Consider the following 22,659-nt stretch of genomic DNA (forward strand, 5'->3'; position numbering starts at 1 on the left):
AACAATTTAATACCAAAAATATCCTATATTGTAAATCTTAGAATGATACTAGATACTGGAAAACTATAAAGCACTCATCTGTCATCTCTCCCACCTAATCTCTAACTCTACCCCCTCTACCTGTTCCTCAGATCCTATTTTTACTCATTCTTAAAAAAAAACTTGCTCCTACCCTCCTCCTCTCCTCCCTTCTGTCTACGACCTCTTTTTTCTCTTTCTGATGTCTCCTCCCACTGTCTCTTTGAACATACACAAGTATCCCCTTTACTATATACACCCTCTCTGGATTCCCTCCCCACCCCAGCCCCCTTCAGCTACTCTCCCATCTACCATCTCCCCTTCTTATCTAAACTCCTTGATAGGGTTCTATCCAGGGAAGATAAATTCAAAGTTCCTTGAGAGCAAGGATTATGTCTACTTACTTTACTGTACTCTCCCAAGTTAAGTAAAGTGCTCTGCAAAGAGTAAGCACTTAATAAATACCATCGATTGATGATTAATTGATTGATTGATGGGACTCCCAGTCTAAGGGGGGAGGCAGAACAGGTATTTCATCCCTATACAGAAGAGGCACAGATAAGTTAAGTGGACTTGCTCATGGATACACCGCAGGCAAGTGGTGGAGCTGGGATCAGGACCCAGGTCCCCTAAATCCCAGGCCACTGCCCTGTCCACCAGGCCGACTTCTTCTCTATGTGGCATGTATGCATGTATGCTATCAATATCTGTGCAAAGGAATGTCTTTGAGGACTCAGTGGGCTTTTGGAATATAGGGCAGTATTAGTAGTGGTAGTAATGGTATTTATTGAGCATCTTCAGGGGGTAATGAGCAGTATTACGTTTAGGAAGAAACAACAGAATGAAGAAATCCATTCCCTGCCCCAAAACAGCTAATGCTAAAAGGAGAAGAGGAGGCAGACATAAACATATTTATAAATAGATTAATCAGTATAAATAATTGAACATACATTTTAATTGAATTTGTTACTAAGTGCCAGGCAGTGTACTAAGCGCTGAGGTAGAGATACAAGTTAGTGAGGTTGGATATAGTCTATGTCCCACTTGGGACTCTCAGCCTTAATTCCCATTTTACAGATGAGATAACTGAAGCACAAAGAAGTTAAGTGACTTGTCCAAGGTCACATGGCAGACAAGCAGCGGATCTGGGACTAGAACCCAGGTTCTTCTGCTTTCCAGGCCCATTGTTCTATTCACTAGGCCATGCTGCTTCGCAGTTGAACAAATATATAGACACAAGTGTTGAGGTTGGAAATAAATAAGTACAGAAGTGCTAGACATGGCTGATGAGATGATACCACTTTAAGCATTGGGAACCCTCTAGACTGTAAGCTCATTGTGGGCAGGGAATATAATGTCATATTTTACTCTCCCAAGCACTTAGTATAGTGCCCTGCACACAATAAGTGTTCAATAAATACAATTGATTGATTTATTGAATTAACTGGGGAAGGCTCATTGGAAGAGGTGAGATTTCAAGAGGGCTTTGAACTGAATTTGCATGTCACCCTTGCTCAGGGGCATGCTAATTTTCTCATAATAAAATGAGCATATATATGAACATTTGCTATCATCCAAGATAATACTGACTTTACTGCTTATGTATTTTTCCAATTTATAGTCTAATTTTTCTCAGAAAGCAATGTAAATGAATTATCATCATCTTTTAGACATTCTTACTACTGAGTGCTTACTATATGCAGGATACTGTACTAAGCACTTGGGAGAGTAGAATAGACTTGGTAGACATGATCCCTGCCCTCAAGGATCTTACAATATACTGGGGGAAACAGATATTAAAATAAATTACAGATAGTAGAAGCAACAAAGTATGATATGTACATACAGTAGTGCTGTGAGGGTGGAGTGGGAGCGGATGTATCAAAATGCTTAAGGGGTACAGACCCAAGTACATAGATCATGTAGAAGAGATGGAGACTAAGGTGAGAAGAGGAGAGGAGAGGAGAGGTTAGAGAAGGCTTCTTAGAGCAGATATTATTGGGATTTAAAGATGGGGAAAGTTGTGGTCTGTTGGAAATTAAGGAGAAGGGAGTTTCAGGCAGGAAGGAATCCATGAACGAGGGATTGGTGATGAGAGAGATGAGAGTGAGGCACAGTAAGTAGATTGGTGTTAGAGGAGTGAAGTATGCAGACTAAGTAGTAGTGGGAGAGAAATGAGGTTAAGCAGGAGGGAAAGAACTGATTAAGTACCTTAAAACTGGCAGTGAGAAGGGTTTTTTTTTATGTGAAGATGATTGGGGAACCACTGGAGTGTTTAGAAGAGTGGGGAGATTGCGTAAAATAGTTTTTAGAAAAGCGATTTGAGCAGTAGTGGGAAATATGGACTGGAGGAGAGAGGCTGGGGGCAGGGATGTCAGTGAGGAGGCTGGTGCAGTAGTTGAGGTAAGATATTACAAGTGCTTGGACCAGCATGGTAGCAGTTAAGATGGGGAAGAAGGGGTAGATTCTGGAGATGCTGGGAAGGAGCAAACCATGTGGGACAGGGACTGTGTCCTACCTGATTATCTTGTGTATACTCCCAGCATTTAGTATAATATCTGGAATATAGTAAGTGTTTAATTCAATTCAGTTCAATTCAATCATATTTATTGAGCGCTTACTGTGTGCACAGCACTGTACTAATTGCTTGGAGAGTACTATTCAGCAACAAATAGAGACAATCCCTACCCAACGGGCTCATGGTCTAGAGAGGGGGAGACAGACAACAAAACAAAACAGGTGGACAAGCATCAATAACATATAATTATTATTATTATTATTTTTATACTTTTCATTATTATCATTATTCTCCAGGTGTATGGGACACATGTTTCAGTCTTTCTCCATAGCATCCTTCTCTTCCCAGTGCAAGAAGAGAATCAGATTGAATATGTCTATGAGAGAGGTAGGACCAAAGGGAAACTGAAGCACAATGATGTGAAATAACTAGGGCTTATGCCTAATAATCTCCAAGATAACAACAGTCTGTAAATAACAGAGTACACTTAAGAAATCCCAAAGTCACACTAGGATGCCATTGTTTTCTAGCAGATATGAACCAACTCGGATTGAGTTATTCTCTAAACGTAATGAAAATTAAGTGAGTGTGTATAAAACAAGAGAAGGAGTGTGAAGTAGCAGTTATATTTCCCAAGCCAGGAAGATAAATGTTGCCATAAAGAAGCTAAGAAGACAAGGAAAAATCCAATAAAAAGTCTACTATGTAGTGGGCATCTGCTATGGAGTTTCCAGGAGGAAGGAGAAATGAAAACAGAATTTTCCATTTTCCTGGACCAAATCTCAGTGCAAAATACACTTAGCAACAGGAGACATGAGCATTTCTCATCTGTAATAAAACTGTTGTTTAGGATCATTGCATAACACAGTCTGTTTACTGGAGACCATTTCATTGCCTCTTGCCCTACTTTTGAGCCATTCCATTCAACTTTTGTGTTTAATAAATGATAGGGTCTTCGAGTTGAGTTTTGATCAGAGACTGTGGTGAGAGTTTAAATATGAAAAATACTTATGAAAATGCATTTACTACCCCAAAACTATCAAACCTGATGAAAAAAAAAGCAATACTCATTTACTTTCTTTAAATTTTCCTGCTTGAAAAAATAGCCTCAGGGTGTGTTTCTTGGCGATTTATTCCTTTTTCATCTATAGATTTATCAGACCTTATTTGGACAGGGACTTACTAATTTGCCATCCTATCACTTTGAGTTTGTTTTATAACCTTTCTCTGAAATATTCCTGTGTAAGAGACCCTTCCCCCTTTTCAGGACCAAATTTTTGCATGGATAATTCTAACTGCCTCTAACCAGAAAATCAAGGAAATCTAATTTAAATGCTCCCTTGATTATCCTATGGCCATGCATTTTTCCTTCTCTGGTCTAACTCTCTCACTGGTTTTCTGTGAAACCCTTAGCATGATGCTTAACTTGCTTCCCTTACCTGTAAAAGAGGGATCATTGTACTTGTCCCTCAACCCACTTTCCTCACAAAGATGCTGTGACAATAGATGAAGTAATGTCTGCAGACATTTAGGCTTCTTGTAGTTTGAAGACTACAAGGTGGTCTCATCATTATTATTATTGAACAGTTTTCCACTTCACTCAGCCATACCCATCTGTCACAAGGACTTTTTGAGTACCTACAGAGTGAATAGCTACATACTTGGCATTCCTTTTTTCCTCAACCACTAAAAGGGATTGGAAATGGGATTTGATTAAGATTGTCATTTGAACCTGAGCCATTGCCACTGCCACCGAGCTGAACCACCTAAGTTGCTTTATTACTTTTCCACCTGCACAGTACCAGTAATAATAATTGTGGTATTTGTTAATAACAATAATAATAATGATGATGGTATTTGTTAAGCACTTACTATGTGCCAAGCACTCTTCTAAACTCTGGGGGAGATACAAGGTAATCAGGTTGCCCCACGTCGGGCTCACAGTCTTAATCCCCATTTTACAGATGAGGTAACTGAGTTACAGAGAAGTGAAGTGACTTGCCCAAAGTCACACAGCAGATAAGTGGCGGATGCGGGATTAGAACCCATGACCTCTGACTCCCAAGCCTGTGCTCTTTCAACTGAGCCATGCACTTACTATATGCCAAGCACTGTACTAAGTGCTGGGATAGATACAAAATAATCAGATCCCACATGGGGCTCACATTCTAATTAGGATTTCACTTGTAATTTCATCTGTAAAATGGGGATGGAAACTGTGACACCCATGTGGGATGGGGACTGTGTCCAATCCAATTTTCTTGTATCTACCCCAGCGCTTAGTACAGTGCCCAGCACATAGTATGCACTTAACGAATGCCACAGTTATTAGGAGGGAGAACAGATAGATATTGAATCCCCATTTTGAAGATGAACTGAGGCGCAGAGAAGTTGTGACTTGCTCAAGATACACAGCAGGTAAGTGGCACAATTGGAATTAGAATCCAGGTCCTCTGACTCCCAGATCCGTGTTCTTTCCACTAGGCTATACTGCTTCCCTAGTGAATCCACCCACTGACATATTCAGTCGCACCCAAACATTTAGTCATTCAATTAGCATATATACTTTGTTTGTACTCCTAAAATACACTGGAATATCTAGATTATATATTTAAGGATGAAGTTTGGATTTTACCAATTATTAAAGTAATATTTAAGTCCAACAGGCATATTTTCCACCACATTAAGATTATGAAGGGATTAGTGTGGACCCCATCCACCAAATTAAACCAGAAAATTCAAGAAGACCTCTTCTACATCTAATCTTTCTCCACAGGGGTAATGTTAGTCTATTTAATACCTTAAGACAAATAACTTTATAAATGGTAACACTACCTAGAACCACCTAAAACCAACTTAAACATTCCATAATGCATCTGTTTTCCAGTAATCAGTCATGTAGCCACCTTTGCCCTGTCATCATAATGAAATAGCATTTATTTATTAGGGTATCACATATATATGGAGCTATGTAATTCAGGATAAACAAGCACTGAACCAGCCACTTGAGGGCCCCTTCTCAAATTCTGCTCCTTCTCTCCTTCCTTCTCCCACTGCCCCACTCCAGTTTTTTTCTCTTTTTTTTTTTTATTAAACTAGCCCTAATGAAGAGCAAATGAGTAGAAAAAGGTAGCTTCTGACTAGACAGAGAATAAGGCATTTATAGCTATCTTATTCAGTTTCTAAACTTGAAATTCTAAAGGAAAACGTACCATTCTGGGTGCAACAGGAAGTGGAGAGTTGAGGCAGTATTTTGAGAAAAAATGTTGTCTCCCTGAATATCCAGATGATTGAAGCAAAGTATCTTTATTTGAATTATCCAGATAATTGGCTCAATTCCCTATAGCATGGCCTAGTGGATAGAACACGGGCCTGAAAATCAGGAGACCTGGATTATACTACCAACTCTGCCACTTGCCTGCTATGGGACCTTGGGCAAATCATTTAACTTCTTTCACCTCAGTTTCCTCATTTGTAAAATGGGATGTAATACTTGTTGTCTCTCCCATGTGGCATAAGGACTGTGTCTTATCTGATTGTATCTACTCCAGTGCTTAGCACAGTGCTTGTCATATAGTAAGTACTTAACAAATATTATTATTATTATTATTATTCATCTTGCTGATGTAGACTTAGCCAGGGTCCAAATCACATTTCTATTGAAGGTGAATAGGCTGACAAATCTGAAACAGGTCCATACTCAGTGTACCTCTGCTTCCATGGCATTAATGAGGAGGGACATAAGGAGATAATAATAACAATAATAGTATTTGTTAAGCGCTTACTATGAGCCAAGCACTGTTCTAAGTGCTAGGTAGATACAAGGTAATCAGGTTGTCCCATGTGGACTCACAGTCTTAATCCCCATTTTACAGATGAGATAACTGAGTTACAGAGAAGTGAAGTGACTTGCCCAATGTCACAGCAGACAAGTGGTGATGCCAGTTTTAGAACCCATGACCTTCTGACTCCCAGACCCGGGCTCTATCCACTACGCCATGCTGCTTCTTCTCCCTGCATGGTTAGGTGTTTTTGTAATGATGATTTATCTCAGAGCCTTCCCCACAAACATTAGTACAGTGGTCTCAGTGGCATAGTGTCATTCAGATTTTGTCTTATAGTCCCAGAATTATCTTATCTCCTGTCATCCTGAGAAGTTCTGAGAAAATTAGGACCTCATCAAATTGATAACACTGCAAACACAGTATTACAAGTGGAGCTGTTTTATTAATAAACTGAATGATTGTGGAAAAAAGAAATTTTCCCCTGGAGAAATAAAAGCATAAAAATACAATATAGCATTTGTATTTATTCATTTATTATTGTTATTTATAATTATTAGTATTATTGTTATTAATTTATTGATTTATTTATTTATATTAAAGTCTGTCCCCCCTCTAGACTGTGAGCTTGTTGTGGGCAGGAATGTGTCTGTTGCTATATTGTATTCTCCAAAGCACTTAGTACACTGCTTTGCACACAATAAGTGCTTAATAAATGCAATTGAATGAATGAATAAATATCTCAATATAATGGCTTTCCATCAGCATAAGTTGTTGCAAAGTGACTTGCACTTAACTGAAAATGAAGATGCTTTCTCTTTCGCCTTAAAGTAAGAGAATTTAAGGGTTTTTTATTATTATTTTTCAAAGGAGCATTAGTTTTGTCTCATTCAGACCGAATCACTATCTCAGATTCTTCTGTTTTTCATTAGTTGAAGGGTCCATCGAAAAGACAGGGGATGGGCGTGTCATGTGGCAAGAGCTACTCGAAGACAGGAACTGTGTCTTTTACTTTTATTGTAGTCTCCGTAGTGCCTAATACAATGCTCTGTACATAGTTTTAGGCACTCTATAAAAACTATTGAATGAATGAACGAATAGTCACACTGAAGCAGTGGAAGAGACAAGAGAGACAAGGCTGAGGGACAAGCAGGAGAGCTACCTGTTTGAGTATCCCAAGTTTCTCTGCCACTCCACAAAGCTAACCTGTACCAGCTCTCACTTGTACCAGCTCTCAGCTCTCACTTCTCAGAAGAAGTGGCAGGGCAGAATTTGATTGGAAATTCCTGATGCATACACAGGAGCTTAGGTCCTTGCCAGTTACTCCAATATATGGTTTTCACCTGATAATAATAATAATAATAATGTTGGTATTTGTTAAGCGCTTACTATGTGCCGAGCACTGTTCTAAGCGCTGGGGTAAACACAGGGGAATCAGGTTGTCCCACGTGGGGCTCACACTTAATCCCCATTTTACAGATGAGGGAACTGAGGCACAGAGAAGTTAAGTGACTTGCCCACAGTCACACAGCTGACAAGTGGCAGAGCTGGGATTCGAACTCATGAGCCCTGACTCCAAAGCCCGTGCTCAGCATGCATGAATATCCTTATCTGCCTGGGTGTCAATGATTAATAAAGACCTTGTATTTTTTATTGCATATGTTGTCAAAATGTCCAGAAAATTGTACAGCCCTTATAGAACAAAGTCTCATGCCAATGTGAAATTTATACCAAAAAAAGACACTATTTCATTTTCCATTTTATGGGTAATCAATGAATCAGTACTATTTATTGAGTGCTTATAGTGCCAGTAAAGAAATTGAAGTTCAGTGAGAACTGACCAAAGTCACTCAGTGTGAGTTAGGGATTTAGTGGTTCCCAAAAACCACTCTGTAAGACTCACTAAAGTCATCAGTTTTGTGAAAAATAATGCATGGTAATCATTTAAAACAGAGATTGCATAGACCCCACAAAAGTAAATTCACCGCTCCTTAGAAAGATCATTAAAGAGTCTAAAAGAGCATGGCAAAATGGAAATTTGAAAGAAGCCCATTGTTCCATTCTTTTGGTATCCTGAGTTATGTAAATTGGACATTCATATTGATTAAATTAGATCAATCAGTCAACTATTTATTGAGCACTTACTATGTGCAGAATACTGTACTAAGTACTTGGGAGAGTAACAGTGCAACAGAAGCTTTAGACTGTGAGCCCGCTGTTGGGCAGGGATTGTCTCTGTTGCTGAATTGTACATTCCAAGTGCTTAGTAAGTGCTCAATAAATATGATTGAATGAATGAATGAATTAGTATTTAATTTCTCAAGTCTCCACTTCTTATTGCTTGAATAGACATGGCTTGAAAGAAGAAAACAAAAATGATTGAAGCAACTGCTTTCTTACATACACTCAAAAATATAGAAAAAATGCATTTATTCATTCAGTGGTACTGTATTTACGTAGTGCCTACTGTGAGCAAATCTCTACATGGAGCACAGGGAAGAATACAATAAAGGTTAAACTCAGCTCATGGCCTTTAGAGGGGGGTTCACACTCTAAAAGACAAATGCTTTATTAGTCAGTGAAGCTGATCTTTCTTATTCTCTCCTGTAGTCTCCAACCCCAGCCCAGCACTCTTTCATCTACCTTTTGACTTTCATCTTTATCATGACTATTCCCAATAAAACATCACACTAGGGGCATCCGTGTCACCACCCCTCCCCCCACCCCAACCCTCCCAAGCATTGCATTTTCCCTCTTTTCATAGTTAATTTGAATTCATTTACACTAAGAAGGCAAAAAATAAGAAAGCAGTTTTTCCAGAAGACTTTTCCATTTTTTAAAAGATTCTGTAGTTGGGCACTCACTGCCAAACTATGCAGAAATGATGTTCTGCTTAGATAGTGGCGAGCATCTTGAAGGTCTATTCGCCCTACAGATAATTGCACCATCTGCTAGGTTAGCATTCTGGAGAATGCCAACTTTCTAAGGTTGAGGTTTACATTGATAGGAGGACCCAGGCTTGAGTAAAAGATAAAATTTACAGAAGTCACAAAAAGCCACATTTTCTCTTTTTTAAATATAAATATACAGTATATTCTCGATTTTCCAGGTTAAACTATGGCTCTGGAGAACAGAAAAACTGGAGAATCAAAAGAACCTATCACTGAAAAGGCTGAAGGTTTTCAGCTCGGTCACCACTGAAAACTCTGCACTTTGGCACACTGCCCAAACAGCTGATGCAGCAGTGCCCACAACCCAAAACCACCAGCCATTGTAAAGAGAATTGAGGAGTTTAGCAGCCTTAGATATCCAATTATCCACTTAATGCCCAAGTCCTACTCAGTGCTGTGACTTTCATTGCCATAACTGGAAATTTATCGCAACTGTGCCATCTCCCTTCTCCTCCTGCCCCCCTAACTCATAACAGATTATATCTGCCTCCCAGGGTTCCTCCTTCTCTTCCACCTATTCTTCCTCTAGTGCCTCCTCCTCTCGTCTTTCTCCTTCTCTTCCTCCTCCCTGATGTCATGCCATTACCATCACTGTGGCTGAGAAGTTCCTTTAATGGGTTCCACTTTAGGCCATTTGGGAAGTACAAAGGAATCCCCCAAAAGCATGACTACCTAGCCTAAAGCAGAACTTCTAGTCACTGTAAACTAGGGATACAAGAGGGGATCAATCAATCAATAGTACTTAGTGTGTACTGTGTGCAGAGTACTGTACTAAGCACTTGGGGATTATAATAGAGTTGGTAGATGGGAACCCTGCCCATAGGAGTTTACAGTCTACAAGGTGAGAGAAACATTAAATTAAATTAAATTACAGATGGGTTAAAGGATACATACATAAGTGCTGTGGGGCTGAGGGTGAGTTGAATTTCAAGTGCTTAAGTGGTACTGATCTGTGTGCATAGGTAACACAGAGGGGAGGGAGAGTAGGCAAAATGAGGGAAGGCCTCTTAGAGGAGATGTGATTTTTGAAGGGTTTTTAAGATGGGGAGTGGTAGTCTGTCAGATATGAAGGAGGAAGGAGCTCCAGGACAGAGGAAGGACATGCCCAAGGGGTCAGCAGTAAGGTAGAAGAGATCAGTGAGTAGGTTGGCATTAGAGGAGCAGAGTGTGGGGGCTGAGTAAGAGAGTAGAGTAAGTAGAGTAAGTAAGTAGAGTAAGAGAGCTAGGAGAAGAGTAAGGTAAGGTGGAAGGGAGAGAGTTTAAGCTGATGTTAAGGGAGTTTCTTAACTCCCTTAAGTAAGTAGAGAGTAGAGTAAGTAAGTAGAGTAAGAGAGCTAGGAGAAGAGTAAGGTAAGGTGGAAGGGAGAGAGTTTAAGCTGATGTTAAGGGAGTTTCTGTTTGATGTGGAGGTTGATCAAACAGAATGGTTGACCTTTGGAAGTTTTTGTATAATGGGATGATGTGGACTGAACCTTTTTTAGAAATATGATCTGGTAGTAGAGTGAAGTATAGACTGGAGAGGAGAGACACAGGAGGTAGGACGATCAGCCAGGAGGCTCATGAAGTAGTCAAGAAGAGATATGATAAGTGCTTGGATCAAAGTAGTAGCAATTTGGATGGAAAGGAAAGAGCAGATTCTAGAGGTGTTGTGAAGGTAGCACTGACAGGATTTCGTGACATAGAAGTATGGGTTTACTGAGCAAGATGAGTCAAGGAAAATGCCAAGGTTAAAGGCTTGTGAGACAGAGAGGATGATGGTGTTGTCTGCTCTGATAGGAAAGTCAGAGGGAGGGCTGGGTTTGGGTGGGAAAATGAGGAGTTCTGTTTGGATTTCTCAGCTCTAAAGGCATGAGTGCAAGTGGATGGGGAAGTCTCCAGTTCTTTGAGATAATTTCAGTCAAATAACAAGAGGAAGACACAGAAATTAGAATGAAGAATCTGCAGCCCATCAGGAAAATAAGAGGTCTAAGATAAAATGGTCTGTTTTTGTTTGTTGTTCTTATAGTGAATCAGTCTTTTAACCAAAGAAATGTAAATATCAATTGATCTAAGCATCATCCAGATATCAAGCCTATTACTGGAAAGGGAAAGACTCCTATAACTGATTGCCTCTTCCACACGTTACCTATTCCACTCTTTCTCCATGTTTTTCTACATGCCAAAGTTGAGCCATTGAAAATAAAGAACAGTTATTTATTTTTTATTCATTATCCACATCTTTCCCTCTTTGGATGGCTGCAATTCATTCCCTCTTACTACCTCCATGGGCTTCTGAAAGAGTGATATTGTGATATAACTAAATTAAGTAGGGGGGACCAAGGAATTCAATTAGACTACACTTGCTTCTAAATTACATTAAGACCCAAGGCACAAAAGGTGGGAGCTGAATAAATGGCCTGATTTACATGGATTGTGGTACCCTCAGTGAAATCCAGTTTTGCTTAGCCAGAATCACATCTCTCCCTTTTCAAAGGAGAAAAAAAGCACAACTCCCACACCAGCATCTGCTGTTATTAGAGCTTGTGAACTTGGAAAGCTGCTTTTTTTCACAATTTTTTTTTAATTTGGGCCTGGCTATTACTTGAAATAGCAAATATTATTTTTGAGTACCTTTTTTTCTGGTCAGCATTGCACTGTGCCATATTGTTTTAACTATCATTGTATTACATCACAGAGCTGTGAATGATTACAACTAATTGTGAAACTCACTTCAGTCTCTTCTTTTCTCTTAAGGTGAAGGCAGCCTCTAAATATGTTGATGTACCTGTGAGTATTACCTGAAACATTCCTTACTTTCAGAATGATTTAGATTATGCTGGTTGTAACTTGGGCCATTAGAAAGAGGAAAGCCAAGAGTATTTCAGATTTATTTTTGAACATGGGAAACCAATGATGATTTCAGCAAAAAAGCACATGGCACCAGTGAGAGCTACCCTTGAACAAAACAGCTCACAGTTTATTGGCTTTTCTAGTAAATTTCAGTTACATTTTCTTTGCTCCCTAATATTTTCCCACCATGGGAATCCGATAGGAGGCTAAAAAGTTGCATGAGAGAAACACTTTGATAAAAGCAAATAAATTCTGAATTTGTTCATATTTTGGTCTCTTCTACAACTGTTTTAAGGAAATATTGCAAAATCCCTTGTAATTAGAACAGGCCTCATTAATGAAGAGAGCTCTTTAAAGTTCATAGATAAAGCACTTAAAGTTGTCCAAAATTTACATTTAAATTGAGGTTAAGTATAAGACATCAATGCTGGAATATGGATTACCTGTGAAAAAGCAGGATAAGTTTACAGACAGACTTTGCCCTGAGCTTTAGCTAAATACAAATGAACAGATTTAAATATCCTAGGTTAGAGAAGGTAAGAAAATGGTTCTGTTTTCCATCTTAATAAAAGAGATGTGAGACTGTTATAAAATATTAAATTTAGAAAGCTTATCTCAACAGCTACCAAGGGTCTTGTACAGAACATTTCTTGTTCTGAACGTGGTTAAGTGTCTTGGTTGTTCAAATACTTATTTGTTAAAATATGTCTGTTTCCAAAGGGATTTCTATTAACATTTAAATGCATTTCCCCTGAAGGAAGTGTTTTATGGCTTATTAGCTTACTTCTAAAATGAAGATTAAAATGAGGAAAGTTTTACTTGAAATTAGCATTAACATGTTTTGTTTATTTATTAAAGGGATACATAAAACATCACTATTTCTTGAATCCATACAACTCTTTTCATCAGGACCCCAAACTCTTTTGCCTAGATCAGCGCTATCAAACTATTTTTATGTGGTGGCAACTATAAATGTATTTAAAACAATATGCTAGTGGTCTGGGCCCTCCTCTGAAGGGTCTGACTGAGAAATCCTGAAATTGCAAGAGCTGCATATTAAGACATTTTTAATGCTAAAACCATGTGCATGATTATTGCAATGGATAAATATAAAGTGTTTTATATTTTCAAATTTGAATGAGCACACTTAGGGGTAAGCTACTGCAACACTAATTCTGCAATGGTTTAGGGCATTTAAAACCCTCTTTTAGGGCTGCATCAGCCTGCAGGCTGCCAATTAGCACTGGCATGTATAGTAAAAGCTCACAATTGAGAACCCACTAATTTGGAATTTGTGATCATTCCACCTGAGGTTTTATTATACAATACTGTACGAAACTTATTGTTAAACCAGTCAGAGAAAATTACTGCTGTGGGGAAAGAGGTAGGAATGATAAGTCATAGCAACTATAAAGAGAGCTTAAATAAGGAATGGAAAAAGGGATATGGTAGGTTCAGAGACAGAAAGAGAAGTGCAGAGCAAAGCAAAGATGAGAACTGGGAAGGAAGGAAGAAAGAAAGGCAGAATTGGGCACCTGATTGGAGAGAAACAGGGACAGAGAAGATAAGAGAGAGTGAATTTTGACATAACAAGAAAGAGATCAAAATCTCTCTCACTTCCACCAAATTTTCCCTTTCTGCATTGTGGACCAGAATCATGAAGAAAAAGTAGCCCTCTCTTAGATATCCTGTATGTAATCTTCCTTCTACATCCCCTTGATACATTTTTATGCAAGATGATCATTTAGGATGTGTCTGTTCAAATTAGAAACATTTTTATTATCAAAATCAAATGGGAGACAGACCCGCAGGTTGAAGGTACTGATGAGGACTAAACTACTAATGCTACGGTTTCTACAGAGCCCTTCCGATTGTCCCTGGTTTATCAGTTACTCCTCAAGAATGCTATTTCCATAAATTAAAGTGTCCAGAATGCTACTTTGTACAACCCATATATTCAGAATGAGAAACAAAGTGGCCTGCAGTAATAAAACTGCATTTTTACAAACACATTTACAATATAGATGTTTAATCAAACTGGTCTTTCACATTCATTGGGGTAGATACAAGTTAATCAAGACAGATACAGTCCCTGTCCCACATGATGCTCACAATCTAATCAGGAAGGAAAACAAGTTGTGAGTCCCCATTTTGCAGCCTGAGGCACACAGAAGTTAAGTGACTCGTCCAAGGTCATACAACAGGGAAATTGTAGACCCGAGATTAGAAGCCATGTCCTCTAGCTCCCAGTCCCGTGCTTCATGTACTAGGCCATGCTGCTTCCCACACCAAATGGTTTAATGTGATGCATCCTTACAACATCCCTCTTGTTGGAGGCTAGATAAAGGTATTATCTTTGAAGGAAATATGAATCACACAGAATTGAGTCACTTGTGACAAATCCAAATCTGACACAGAACTGTAGGCTGTAAACTCCTTGTGGGCAGGATAGCATCTACCAACCCTGTTGTATTGTACTTTTCCACGCGTATAGTACAGTGCTCTGTAAGTTCTCCAAAATACCATTGATTGATTGATTAACTGAACAGGACTAGCACTCAGGTCTCCTCCCATCCAGTGCATTTTCTAATTGAATTCTCTATTTGTCTAATATTGTTGTTGATAAAAGAAGCCATTTTCTAGATGGATGTAATTTGGGCGATTCTGTTGCAACCAAACAAAATGCTCTAGCTGGAGGTTTCAGAAGGGCTCAATAGAAGCAGTAGCATTAGAGATGTGGCCCTCATCAGGTTTGGCCTTCCTTGAAAGTATGGCTGGGAGTGAAAATACAGTTCTGCTTCAGTATTTACCGTAAGTCTTGACTGCTAAGACATCCAGTTCTCAAAGTCTTTTGGGGAACTGTGCAGGGTTTTTTTTCCTGTATACATTAGGCTGTGGTTGGGATAATCCAGTTTTTCAAGGTCCAATCAATCAGCCAGCCATAGTTATTGAATGCTTACTGTGTGCAGAGTACTGTACTAAGTGCTTGGGAGAGTACAATACAATAGAGTTGATAGACACTCCCTGACAACAAGGACCTTACAGTCTAGAGGGGGTCTTGTCTTTTCTTATTCCGTCGAGTCATCTCCAACCCATAGAGACTCCATGGACACATCTCCTAGAACGCCCCACCTCCATCTGCAATCGTTCTGGTAGTGTATCCATAGAGTTTTCTTGTTAAAAATATGGAAGTGGTTTACGATTGCCATCTTCCACTCAGTAAATTTGAATCTCTGCCCTCTACTCTCTCCCATGCTACTGCTGCCCAGCACAGGGGAGTTTTGACTTGTAGCAGATTGCCTTCCACTCACTATCCACTGCCCAAGGTAGGAATGGAATGGGTATGCCTCTGCTTGACTCTCCCTCCTGTAGTCAAGCCTGGTAGAGTACTGGAAACTCTCCAGGTGTGACCTTGAGAGGAGGGGGGAGAGAGGGAGACAGTCATTAATATAAATTACAGATATGTACATAAGTGCCATGGGGCTGGGGGAGGATAGAAAAAAGGGAGCAAATACTAGTGCAAGGGTGATGCAGGTGGGACTGGGAGAAGAGGAAATGAGGGCTTAATCGGGGAAGGCCTCTTGGAGGAGACATAATTTAAATAAGGCTTTGAACACTCCTGAGTTTTTAGTCATTTTAGCCACTACCAGCCTAGACTAGATTTGAACTGTGATAGGGCAGCAAATGGTTATTTGAAATAAGCCATTCTATCTCCAGTCATCATGAGCATCGGCTTCCAGCTATTGCAATATCAGGTTAAGATTTGATGTAAAAGATAGATCACATTTATCGTCATGCCAGGTGTTAGAGAACTTTCTGGAGATTAAAGCTGTCCTTCCTATTATCAATAAAAAGCACATGGCTTGAAGAAAATAGTCATAATAATATTCCTCACACCTTCCATGTAATTAGCATTTAGTTTATATATTTCATTATCATGTTTGGTAGCCCGAGGTAGAGCCAGATTTCTAGGAAAATATTGGAAGGTGCCCCACATATTTATCTGTCATATAATTAGTTTTTACATTTATTTCAAGTCACACTCTAGGCTCAATAATACTGAAAATGTAAGGTACAATTTTGTTAGTCTGAGCCAAAAAATTATAGAGATGGGTATGTTTCTGTATACATAAATATCTACCCTTCCTAGAGATAACCTGGGAGATAGTGTCCTTGTGTATGAGTGTGACTGAAGAGACAGTCTCACCCCTAGGCAGTTAGGTACTCACCCCACTCTCCTCCCCCGCCCCCCCATGCGTACATAACTTTGAACTCTGTTGCTCTGCCCCTACCTGCAGTTTATTTTAGTGTCTGTCTCCCCCTCTAGTTTTTAAGCTATTTGAGGGTAGAGAGAAGCAGCATGGCATAATGAATAAAGCATGACCCTTGGAGTCAGAAGGTCATGGGTTCTAATCCTGGCTCTGCCACTTATCTGCTGTGTGACCTTGGGCAAGTCGCTTTACCTCTCTGTGCCTCACTTCCCTCATCTGTAAAATGAGGATTGAGACTGTGAAGCCCACTTGGGACAGGGACTGTGTACAACCCAATTTGCTTTTATCCACCCCAGCGCTTAGTACAGCACCTGGCACATAGTAAGTGCTATACAAATACCATTATCACTATTATTACTACCTCTACTGTCCTCTCTAAAGCACTTAATACAGTGTTCTGCACAGAGTAAGTGCTCAGTAAATATTATTGACTGACTGAGTACAAGCTGTGCACACTTAGTGATAGTCAGATACCTGTTGTAGATCATTTCCCAATTGAGATGAGAATAATTTCCAAATAGGGCTAAATGTAAAAGAAAAGAACAAGCTACAAGGACAAACTCCGGAATTTTTGCGGCTTTAAAATGAATAGGTTCTAAATAAATAAGTTAGAATGAATGCCATTACTTAAAGTTTCCTCAACTTTTAAATGAATTCACCTAAAAAGAAGCAATAAACAAAATAACTGCTGGTTGACAGGTTATGAAAAAATACTTTTCTGTAACATTTTAGAATGCCAAGGCTTACTCTTCTTAGGACTGTTATGCATGAGGAAAAGTCCAGAAACACCAAAATGTCCCAGAGGAATAAACAAGAACAATAAGAAGGTTTTTTTGGTTCCACAGTGAATGATCTACAACCTTCTGAGAAAGGTTTTTTTTGAAGACTCCTTATTCTAGCACAAATGGGAGATGCTGTTATTGAACTGACAACTGTCACTTAAGTCTAATTCAAGAAACTTGGTTTTTGTATCAGAAAACTGCAACAATTATAGTACCAACATGGAACTGGCACAATCAGTTTGCTGAAAATTGCTTGAAAGGGTAACACTTGATACCGCCACATTTGGTTGTCCTCATTGTTTTTCAAATTAATACCTTGTCATTGTTTCAGCAGGTGTTAAGAAATGTTACTAGCATCCCAAGGGCCAAGGATTGGCCCTTTGCTTGATAATTGTTTGCTTTGTATCAGAAAAATAATACAATCCTACTGCTTTCCAAACCTTCCTCATTTTCACCCTGGAAATTACACAGAAGTGTTAACTAACTTCAATTTGCAGTGGCTGACAGTCATGTCTTATAGAGAAATGATACTTTGTGATCTAAGGTAAATCAGAGTAATGAAAACTAATCATATTAGTTATTAGCAAAGATACATATCTGCCATGGAAATTTCTGGGTCCTTTTTTAAGGCAGCCCCCATAATGACCCAAATTATAGAATTTTAATGGATTTCTTTGGAGATAACTTTGATTGTAAAATATCAAACAGTGTGCTCTCCAGGTTTGGGTTGGTTTTTTTTTCTTTAGTGGATTGTTTCTCAACTTCTTGAGTTCCTGCCTCCTACCTTCCCTCAAGATCTAATTTATTTAAGAGACAGGTTTTATAATGAGTAATTTAAAAAAAAATTAATTGAAATGTATTCCAAACTATGGTGTTTTGGAGAAGCAGATAGAAGGTCTTCTGCCTAATCTGAGCTAAGTTGAAACCATTAGTGAATGTATAAGTTAGTAACTCAGTTTTAGCAGCAAAGAAATGAAATTTTTGGAGTTCAACATGTGTTTTCTTGACACTGTGTACACTCATATTTTGAGCACCAGCAAGGGATCAGTGGTAGCTGTAAGTGTTCTTGTTATGCATTACAGGGCATTTGTATAAAAAATGTTAAGTTGAAAACCATAGTTTTTGTTTTACTCATTAGAGTCACAATTCCAGAATAGTAAGAAAGGTTCTCCCACCTGTCAAGTGAAGGCCTATACATTGGAGAAAAAAATTCCTGAAAACACATGAAAAGAAGGCATAATCTCTACAAGAGTATATAAATATTTTAATTGATTCACTGCATAGGTGGACAGATTATACTACCAGTTCCTGTCATTTGTCATTGTCACTGGAAAGTGGCACTGAACACTATAAGCAGAGTAGGGGCAACAAAGAGGTGAGGAAATAGAAATCTGATGACTGGGAAGGTATCAAGAGTGCCCATTCAGTGAAGATACAATTTTCATATTTTTCTATTTCTTTACAGAAGCCCGGGATGGATGTTGCTGATGCCTATGTGACTTTTGTTCGCCACTCTCAGGATGTCCTGCGTGAAAAGGTCAATGAGGAGATGTATATAGAAAGATTATTTGATGTAAGTAAATGCCTTCTCCTCCTTGGAGCTCAAGGAGGAGACTCTCCAAAATGTGACAAAATAGGAGACAGGAGGATAAGTCACATTTTGAGAAAATGGATTCGTATAAATCAAACAAAATCTTTCCTTTCCCTCTAACACTTTTATCTGTTATCTATCTGTTCTGAATCTGTACTCCACACTACTATGTCTTAGTCTTTATCTGTGTGATATTTGGGAAAATGGCATCTTTTCAGATGACAGTCTACTGAACTAAACTTGTGACAAATTTTTCATTAACTGAAAAAAATATCCTTGTTATCATAATTACAATCCAATCCCCTATTTAAGGAGTTGTTTTAAAGAGGAGCCATCCTTTTATTAATATCTTTGGGCTATGCTGCCGTTTGCACTTCACTGTCTGACAGTGATGACATGCAGATGAATTATTGCTGCTTCTCTATTAGCTTCTGGAGAATTAAATTTCTGGAAAATAAAATTTTTATAATTGTGTTTCTAAAGGAATATCCTACTAAGTTTTCTGTAGTGTGTTGTGACTGAAATATAGTCCCCTGAAGCCTGTGAAATCTCACATCTGCAAAAAGAGCAGTAATATAAAATTGGGCACCCTGGCTCAAAGCTTTCAATAAAACACTGACTTTGATGCCTAAAAGTTTAAGTTTTATCAGTCTACTTTCATTTTGACCTTATTTTGAGTAGGTCCTCACTACAATGTTAAGTGGAGAACTGAGGCAATTATCTGGGGTAATTAAAGCAAATCAAATGAACAATTTTGCCTTGTGTGAATATTTTTGGCAAAAGCAAGGGTTTTGTCAGAATTATCTGGCTAATCCAATAACTGAGTTTTCCACTTCACTTTACCGGGGTAGAATTGGCCTACACATGCATGTCAGCAGATTTATCTGTCTCTGTTTTTGTTGCTTTCATTGTGTGACACTTTCTGCTCTCTTGTGAAGAATCTGCTTCTCCCCTCAAGGTTTCATATTTATAGCAGCAGTGTACGTTGATGTCCTGGTCTATTATGGAATCTTTGTTGTTGTATTAATTTCTGTAATTGTGCAAAATAATTTATATTCAATTTTTAGTTATCATATTTTAGAGATTTCATTGTTTTGTGCTGATCTGGGATTTTGATGCTTCCAGCCTTTATATGCTTGCTCTGCTTTTTCTTTCGTGCTTTGTGTGCTTTTACAGTATTTTGAGAAGGCTGTTTTTTTTTAATCATGCTCCTTCTGTACTTGATATTCATCTTTCCTTGCATTATCTTTCTTGGAGAAAACTCTTCTTACTCTATAATTCCTACTCTTTCTTTCACTTGTATCCTCTCAATTTAAAATGGAACTTATCTCTCATGTCAAATGTTTTATCACATTAGATCAAGTGGCATGAATTAGAGTCAAATAATCTTCCTGTGTACATCTACTAGCATGACCCACATCCACTGAGAATGCCTCATACATGCATAAAGCACTCTAGTGACTCCTTAACGTTCTCTGCATGCGTGCCTTTCTGAAAGTATGAAGCCTAAAATGCCTGAGACAAATCCACCCATCCAGTAGGCATTGAAAAAAGAGACAGTCAGTATCATCCAGCAGTAGGTTTGCACATGCTTTGCACATCATCATTGAATTAAATTTCATAAACAACAAATTTTCAAGGAGCCAGTGGATTGTTCTTTTCAATGCCTAAATTGCCTTTTCTTTGATCAGTTTCTTAAGATTCAGTGTGTGTGTGTGTGTGTGTGTGTGTGTGTGTGTATGCGCAAGTGAATGAGTGTGTGTTATTAGCCTTTTTGCTATTTGTGATTTAGACTTTAAAACATCTAGTACTGAATTGTTATTTATCTGCATCTAATCTTAATATTTTCTTTGAAAACAAAACTTTAGTGAAAATTTTCAGATGTTGTCTTATTAAAGGCAAATCCTTGAAATTATCTTCTTTTTTCTTGCCTCCTTTTCTGAAGGCAAATTAGACCCAAATTCAAGGAGAAAAATAACCTTGGTAATTTGACCAATTTAAAATGGCATCGATTTTATTTTGTAAATATCAGGTATAATTGCAATGATATTTTTGCAGTTATATTAAAGATATTGGTACTACATCACACTGATTTCCAATGCTTCAGCAGTGACTTTTATCACAAAAAAGTGTTTTGCCGTTGTTTAGATGGTCATAATGAATTTAATTGTCATAACTAATTTACTTTCCATAGAACCCATCCTCCCAATTTAAAGGTTTTGGTGCTAGGCAACCTAATTAATCTAGTACCAGAAAGTTATCAAATCTGTCATTGATTTAAATATTTGTCATCCGAAAAGCCCAGATCTTCTCAAAAATATTCATTATCATGCTGTCTTAGTAATTTAATTCAGTACTTACTGTTTTTCTATAATCTAGCAGCACAACATCAGATTACCAACATGTTTGATTATTTTCAGCTTCTGTTTCCTCAAGCATGGTGTTTATTTCTTTATATGTTCTGCAAGCATCTTGTGTGCTCTGAAGCTTCTGAGGAATAATAACAGTAATGCTAACAGTTCTGTAAAATCTGAAGGGTTTACCTAAAGCTCTTAATTTTCAACTGCAAAAAAATAGTTTCACTGTGTTTAGAGACAGCCAGAAATATCTCAAAGGGTGATTGCTGACTGAGGCTTCCTTTTCCGAATTGCTACATTTCGCAAAATGGCCAAAAAAGATACGAAAAAATTAGCATTTTTAAGGGGAAAAACATTTGAAAAAGATTTGATGAATTTCAAGTTTTGATTTCCTTATGTGATTTTTGGTTCCTTCTTTCATTTTAACCTTTAAGGGAAGAGCTTCCCAGGCTGTTGCAGTTTCCATCTTGTGTGTTCTCTATTTGTTTTATTATTATTATTATTAATGATAATAATAATAATAGCAATAATAATGGTATTTATTAAGCGCTTACTATGTGCCAGGCACTGAACTAAACACCGGGATCGATATGAGTAAATCAAGTTGAACACAGTCCCTGTCCCACAAAGAGCTCAGAGTCTCAATCCCCATTTGACAGATGAGGTAAGTGAGGCACAGAGAAGTGAAGTGACTTGCTACAGGTCGCATAGCAGACAAGTGACAGAGCCAGGATTAGAAACCAAGTCCTTCTGACTCCCAGGCCCGTGCTCTATCCACTTGGCCATGCTGCTGTGAAGTTGGACAAGGAGGCTTTTGCAAAAATGGCGCCTTAGCAGCTTGAGTTATGCTTAAGGATAATTCCAGTTTTGAATTTTGTTTTCTTTAATTCTATACCAATTTGCATTGCTATTCATTTACTTATTTTATTTTACACTATTAGAAAAGAGGGGATGATATCACTTAATTTTTTACCTGAGAATATTTGATGTAATGCTTGTTCATTTAAAAAGTTAATCTTTCACCTGAGCTGAAGCCATCACATCATTATCCTTGTTCATTCAAAGGGCAACTATATATTGAAACCAATACCCTGTATGTATCATCATTGTACACTTTGCTGAAATTAGTGCTTGCTGGAGATTATTTTAATATCAATTTTAGTCCATTTTACTTTTAAATATCAGTTTTCTGAATTCAACTTTACAGATTTTAAAAAATTGGTTTTCTTCATTTAAGTGATTTGGTAATCAAAAGTTAACCTCTCTTTTAAGAAACTAATTGCTTATTTGTCTGTCTTTAGAAGCCACTTGTTTACATAGTCTTTCCACAAAATGCCTAGCATTTTTTAAAATCAGACCTAAAATCCAATTTTTTTTTTTAAATCAGACCATAAAAAAACCCATTTTTTTAAATCAGACCTAAAAAACAATAGTGGCATAAATACCACGAGCCAATAAGAAAATATCTGCTAAAGAGATTATCATTGTCTATTTCAGCTATTTGCCTATTTATGTCTCTAACATTTTTTTAAAATGAAGTAGAGAAGGTAGTAAATTTTG

At 38.1% G+C, this 22,659-nt stretch overlaps 1 protein-coding gene and 1 non-coding gene across 18 annotated transcripts in view; one reads left to right on the forward strand and one right to left on the reverse strand.

Moving 5' to 3' along the window:
- CADPS (calcium dependent secretion activator) overlaps window positions 1-22,659 on the forward strand; it is a 495,043-nt gene that overhangs the window by 442,178 nt on the left and 30,206 nt on the right. For all 17 annotated transcript variants that reach the window (XM_029051421.2, XM_029051416.2, XM_029051412.2 and 14 more), the window contains 2 exons: window positions 12,003-12,035; window positions 18,617-18,724. In XM_029051421.2, the coding sequence (XP_028907254.1) occupies window positions 12,003-12,035; window positions 18,617-18,724 (141 nt within the window). The remainder of the gene's footprint in view (window positions 1-12,002; window positions 12,036-18,616; window positions 18,725-22,659) is intronic.
- Window positions 15,383-15,520, reverse strand: LOC114806856. The gene has a single exon (XR_003754912.1). It is a non-coding gene; the product is annotated as a small nucleolar RNA SNORA7 (small nucleolar RNA).

This window comes from Ornithorhynchus anatinus, chromosome X1 (assembly GCF_004115215.2).
Source record: "Ornithorhynchus anatinus isolate Pmale09 chromosome X1, mOrnAna1.pri.v4, whole genome shotgun sequence".
Classification (NCBI taxonomy): Eukaryota; Metazoa; Chordata; class Mammalia; order Monotremata; family Ornithorhynchidae; genus Ornithorhynchus; species Ornithorhynchus anatinus.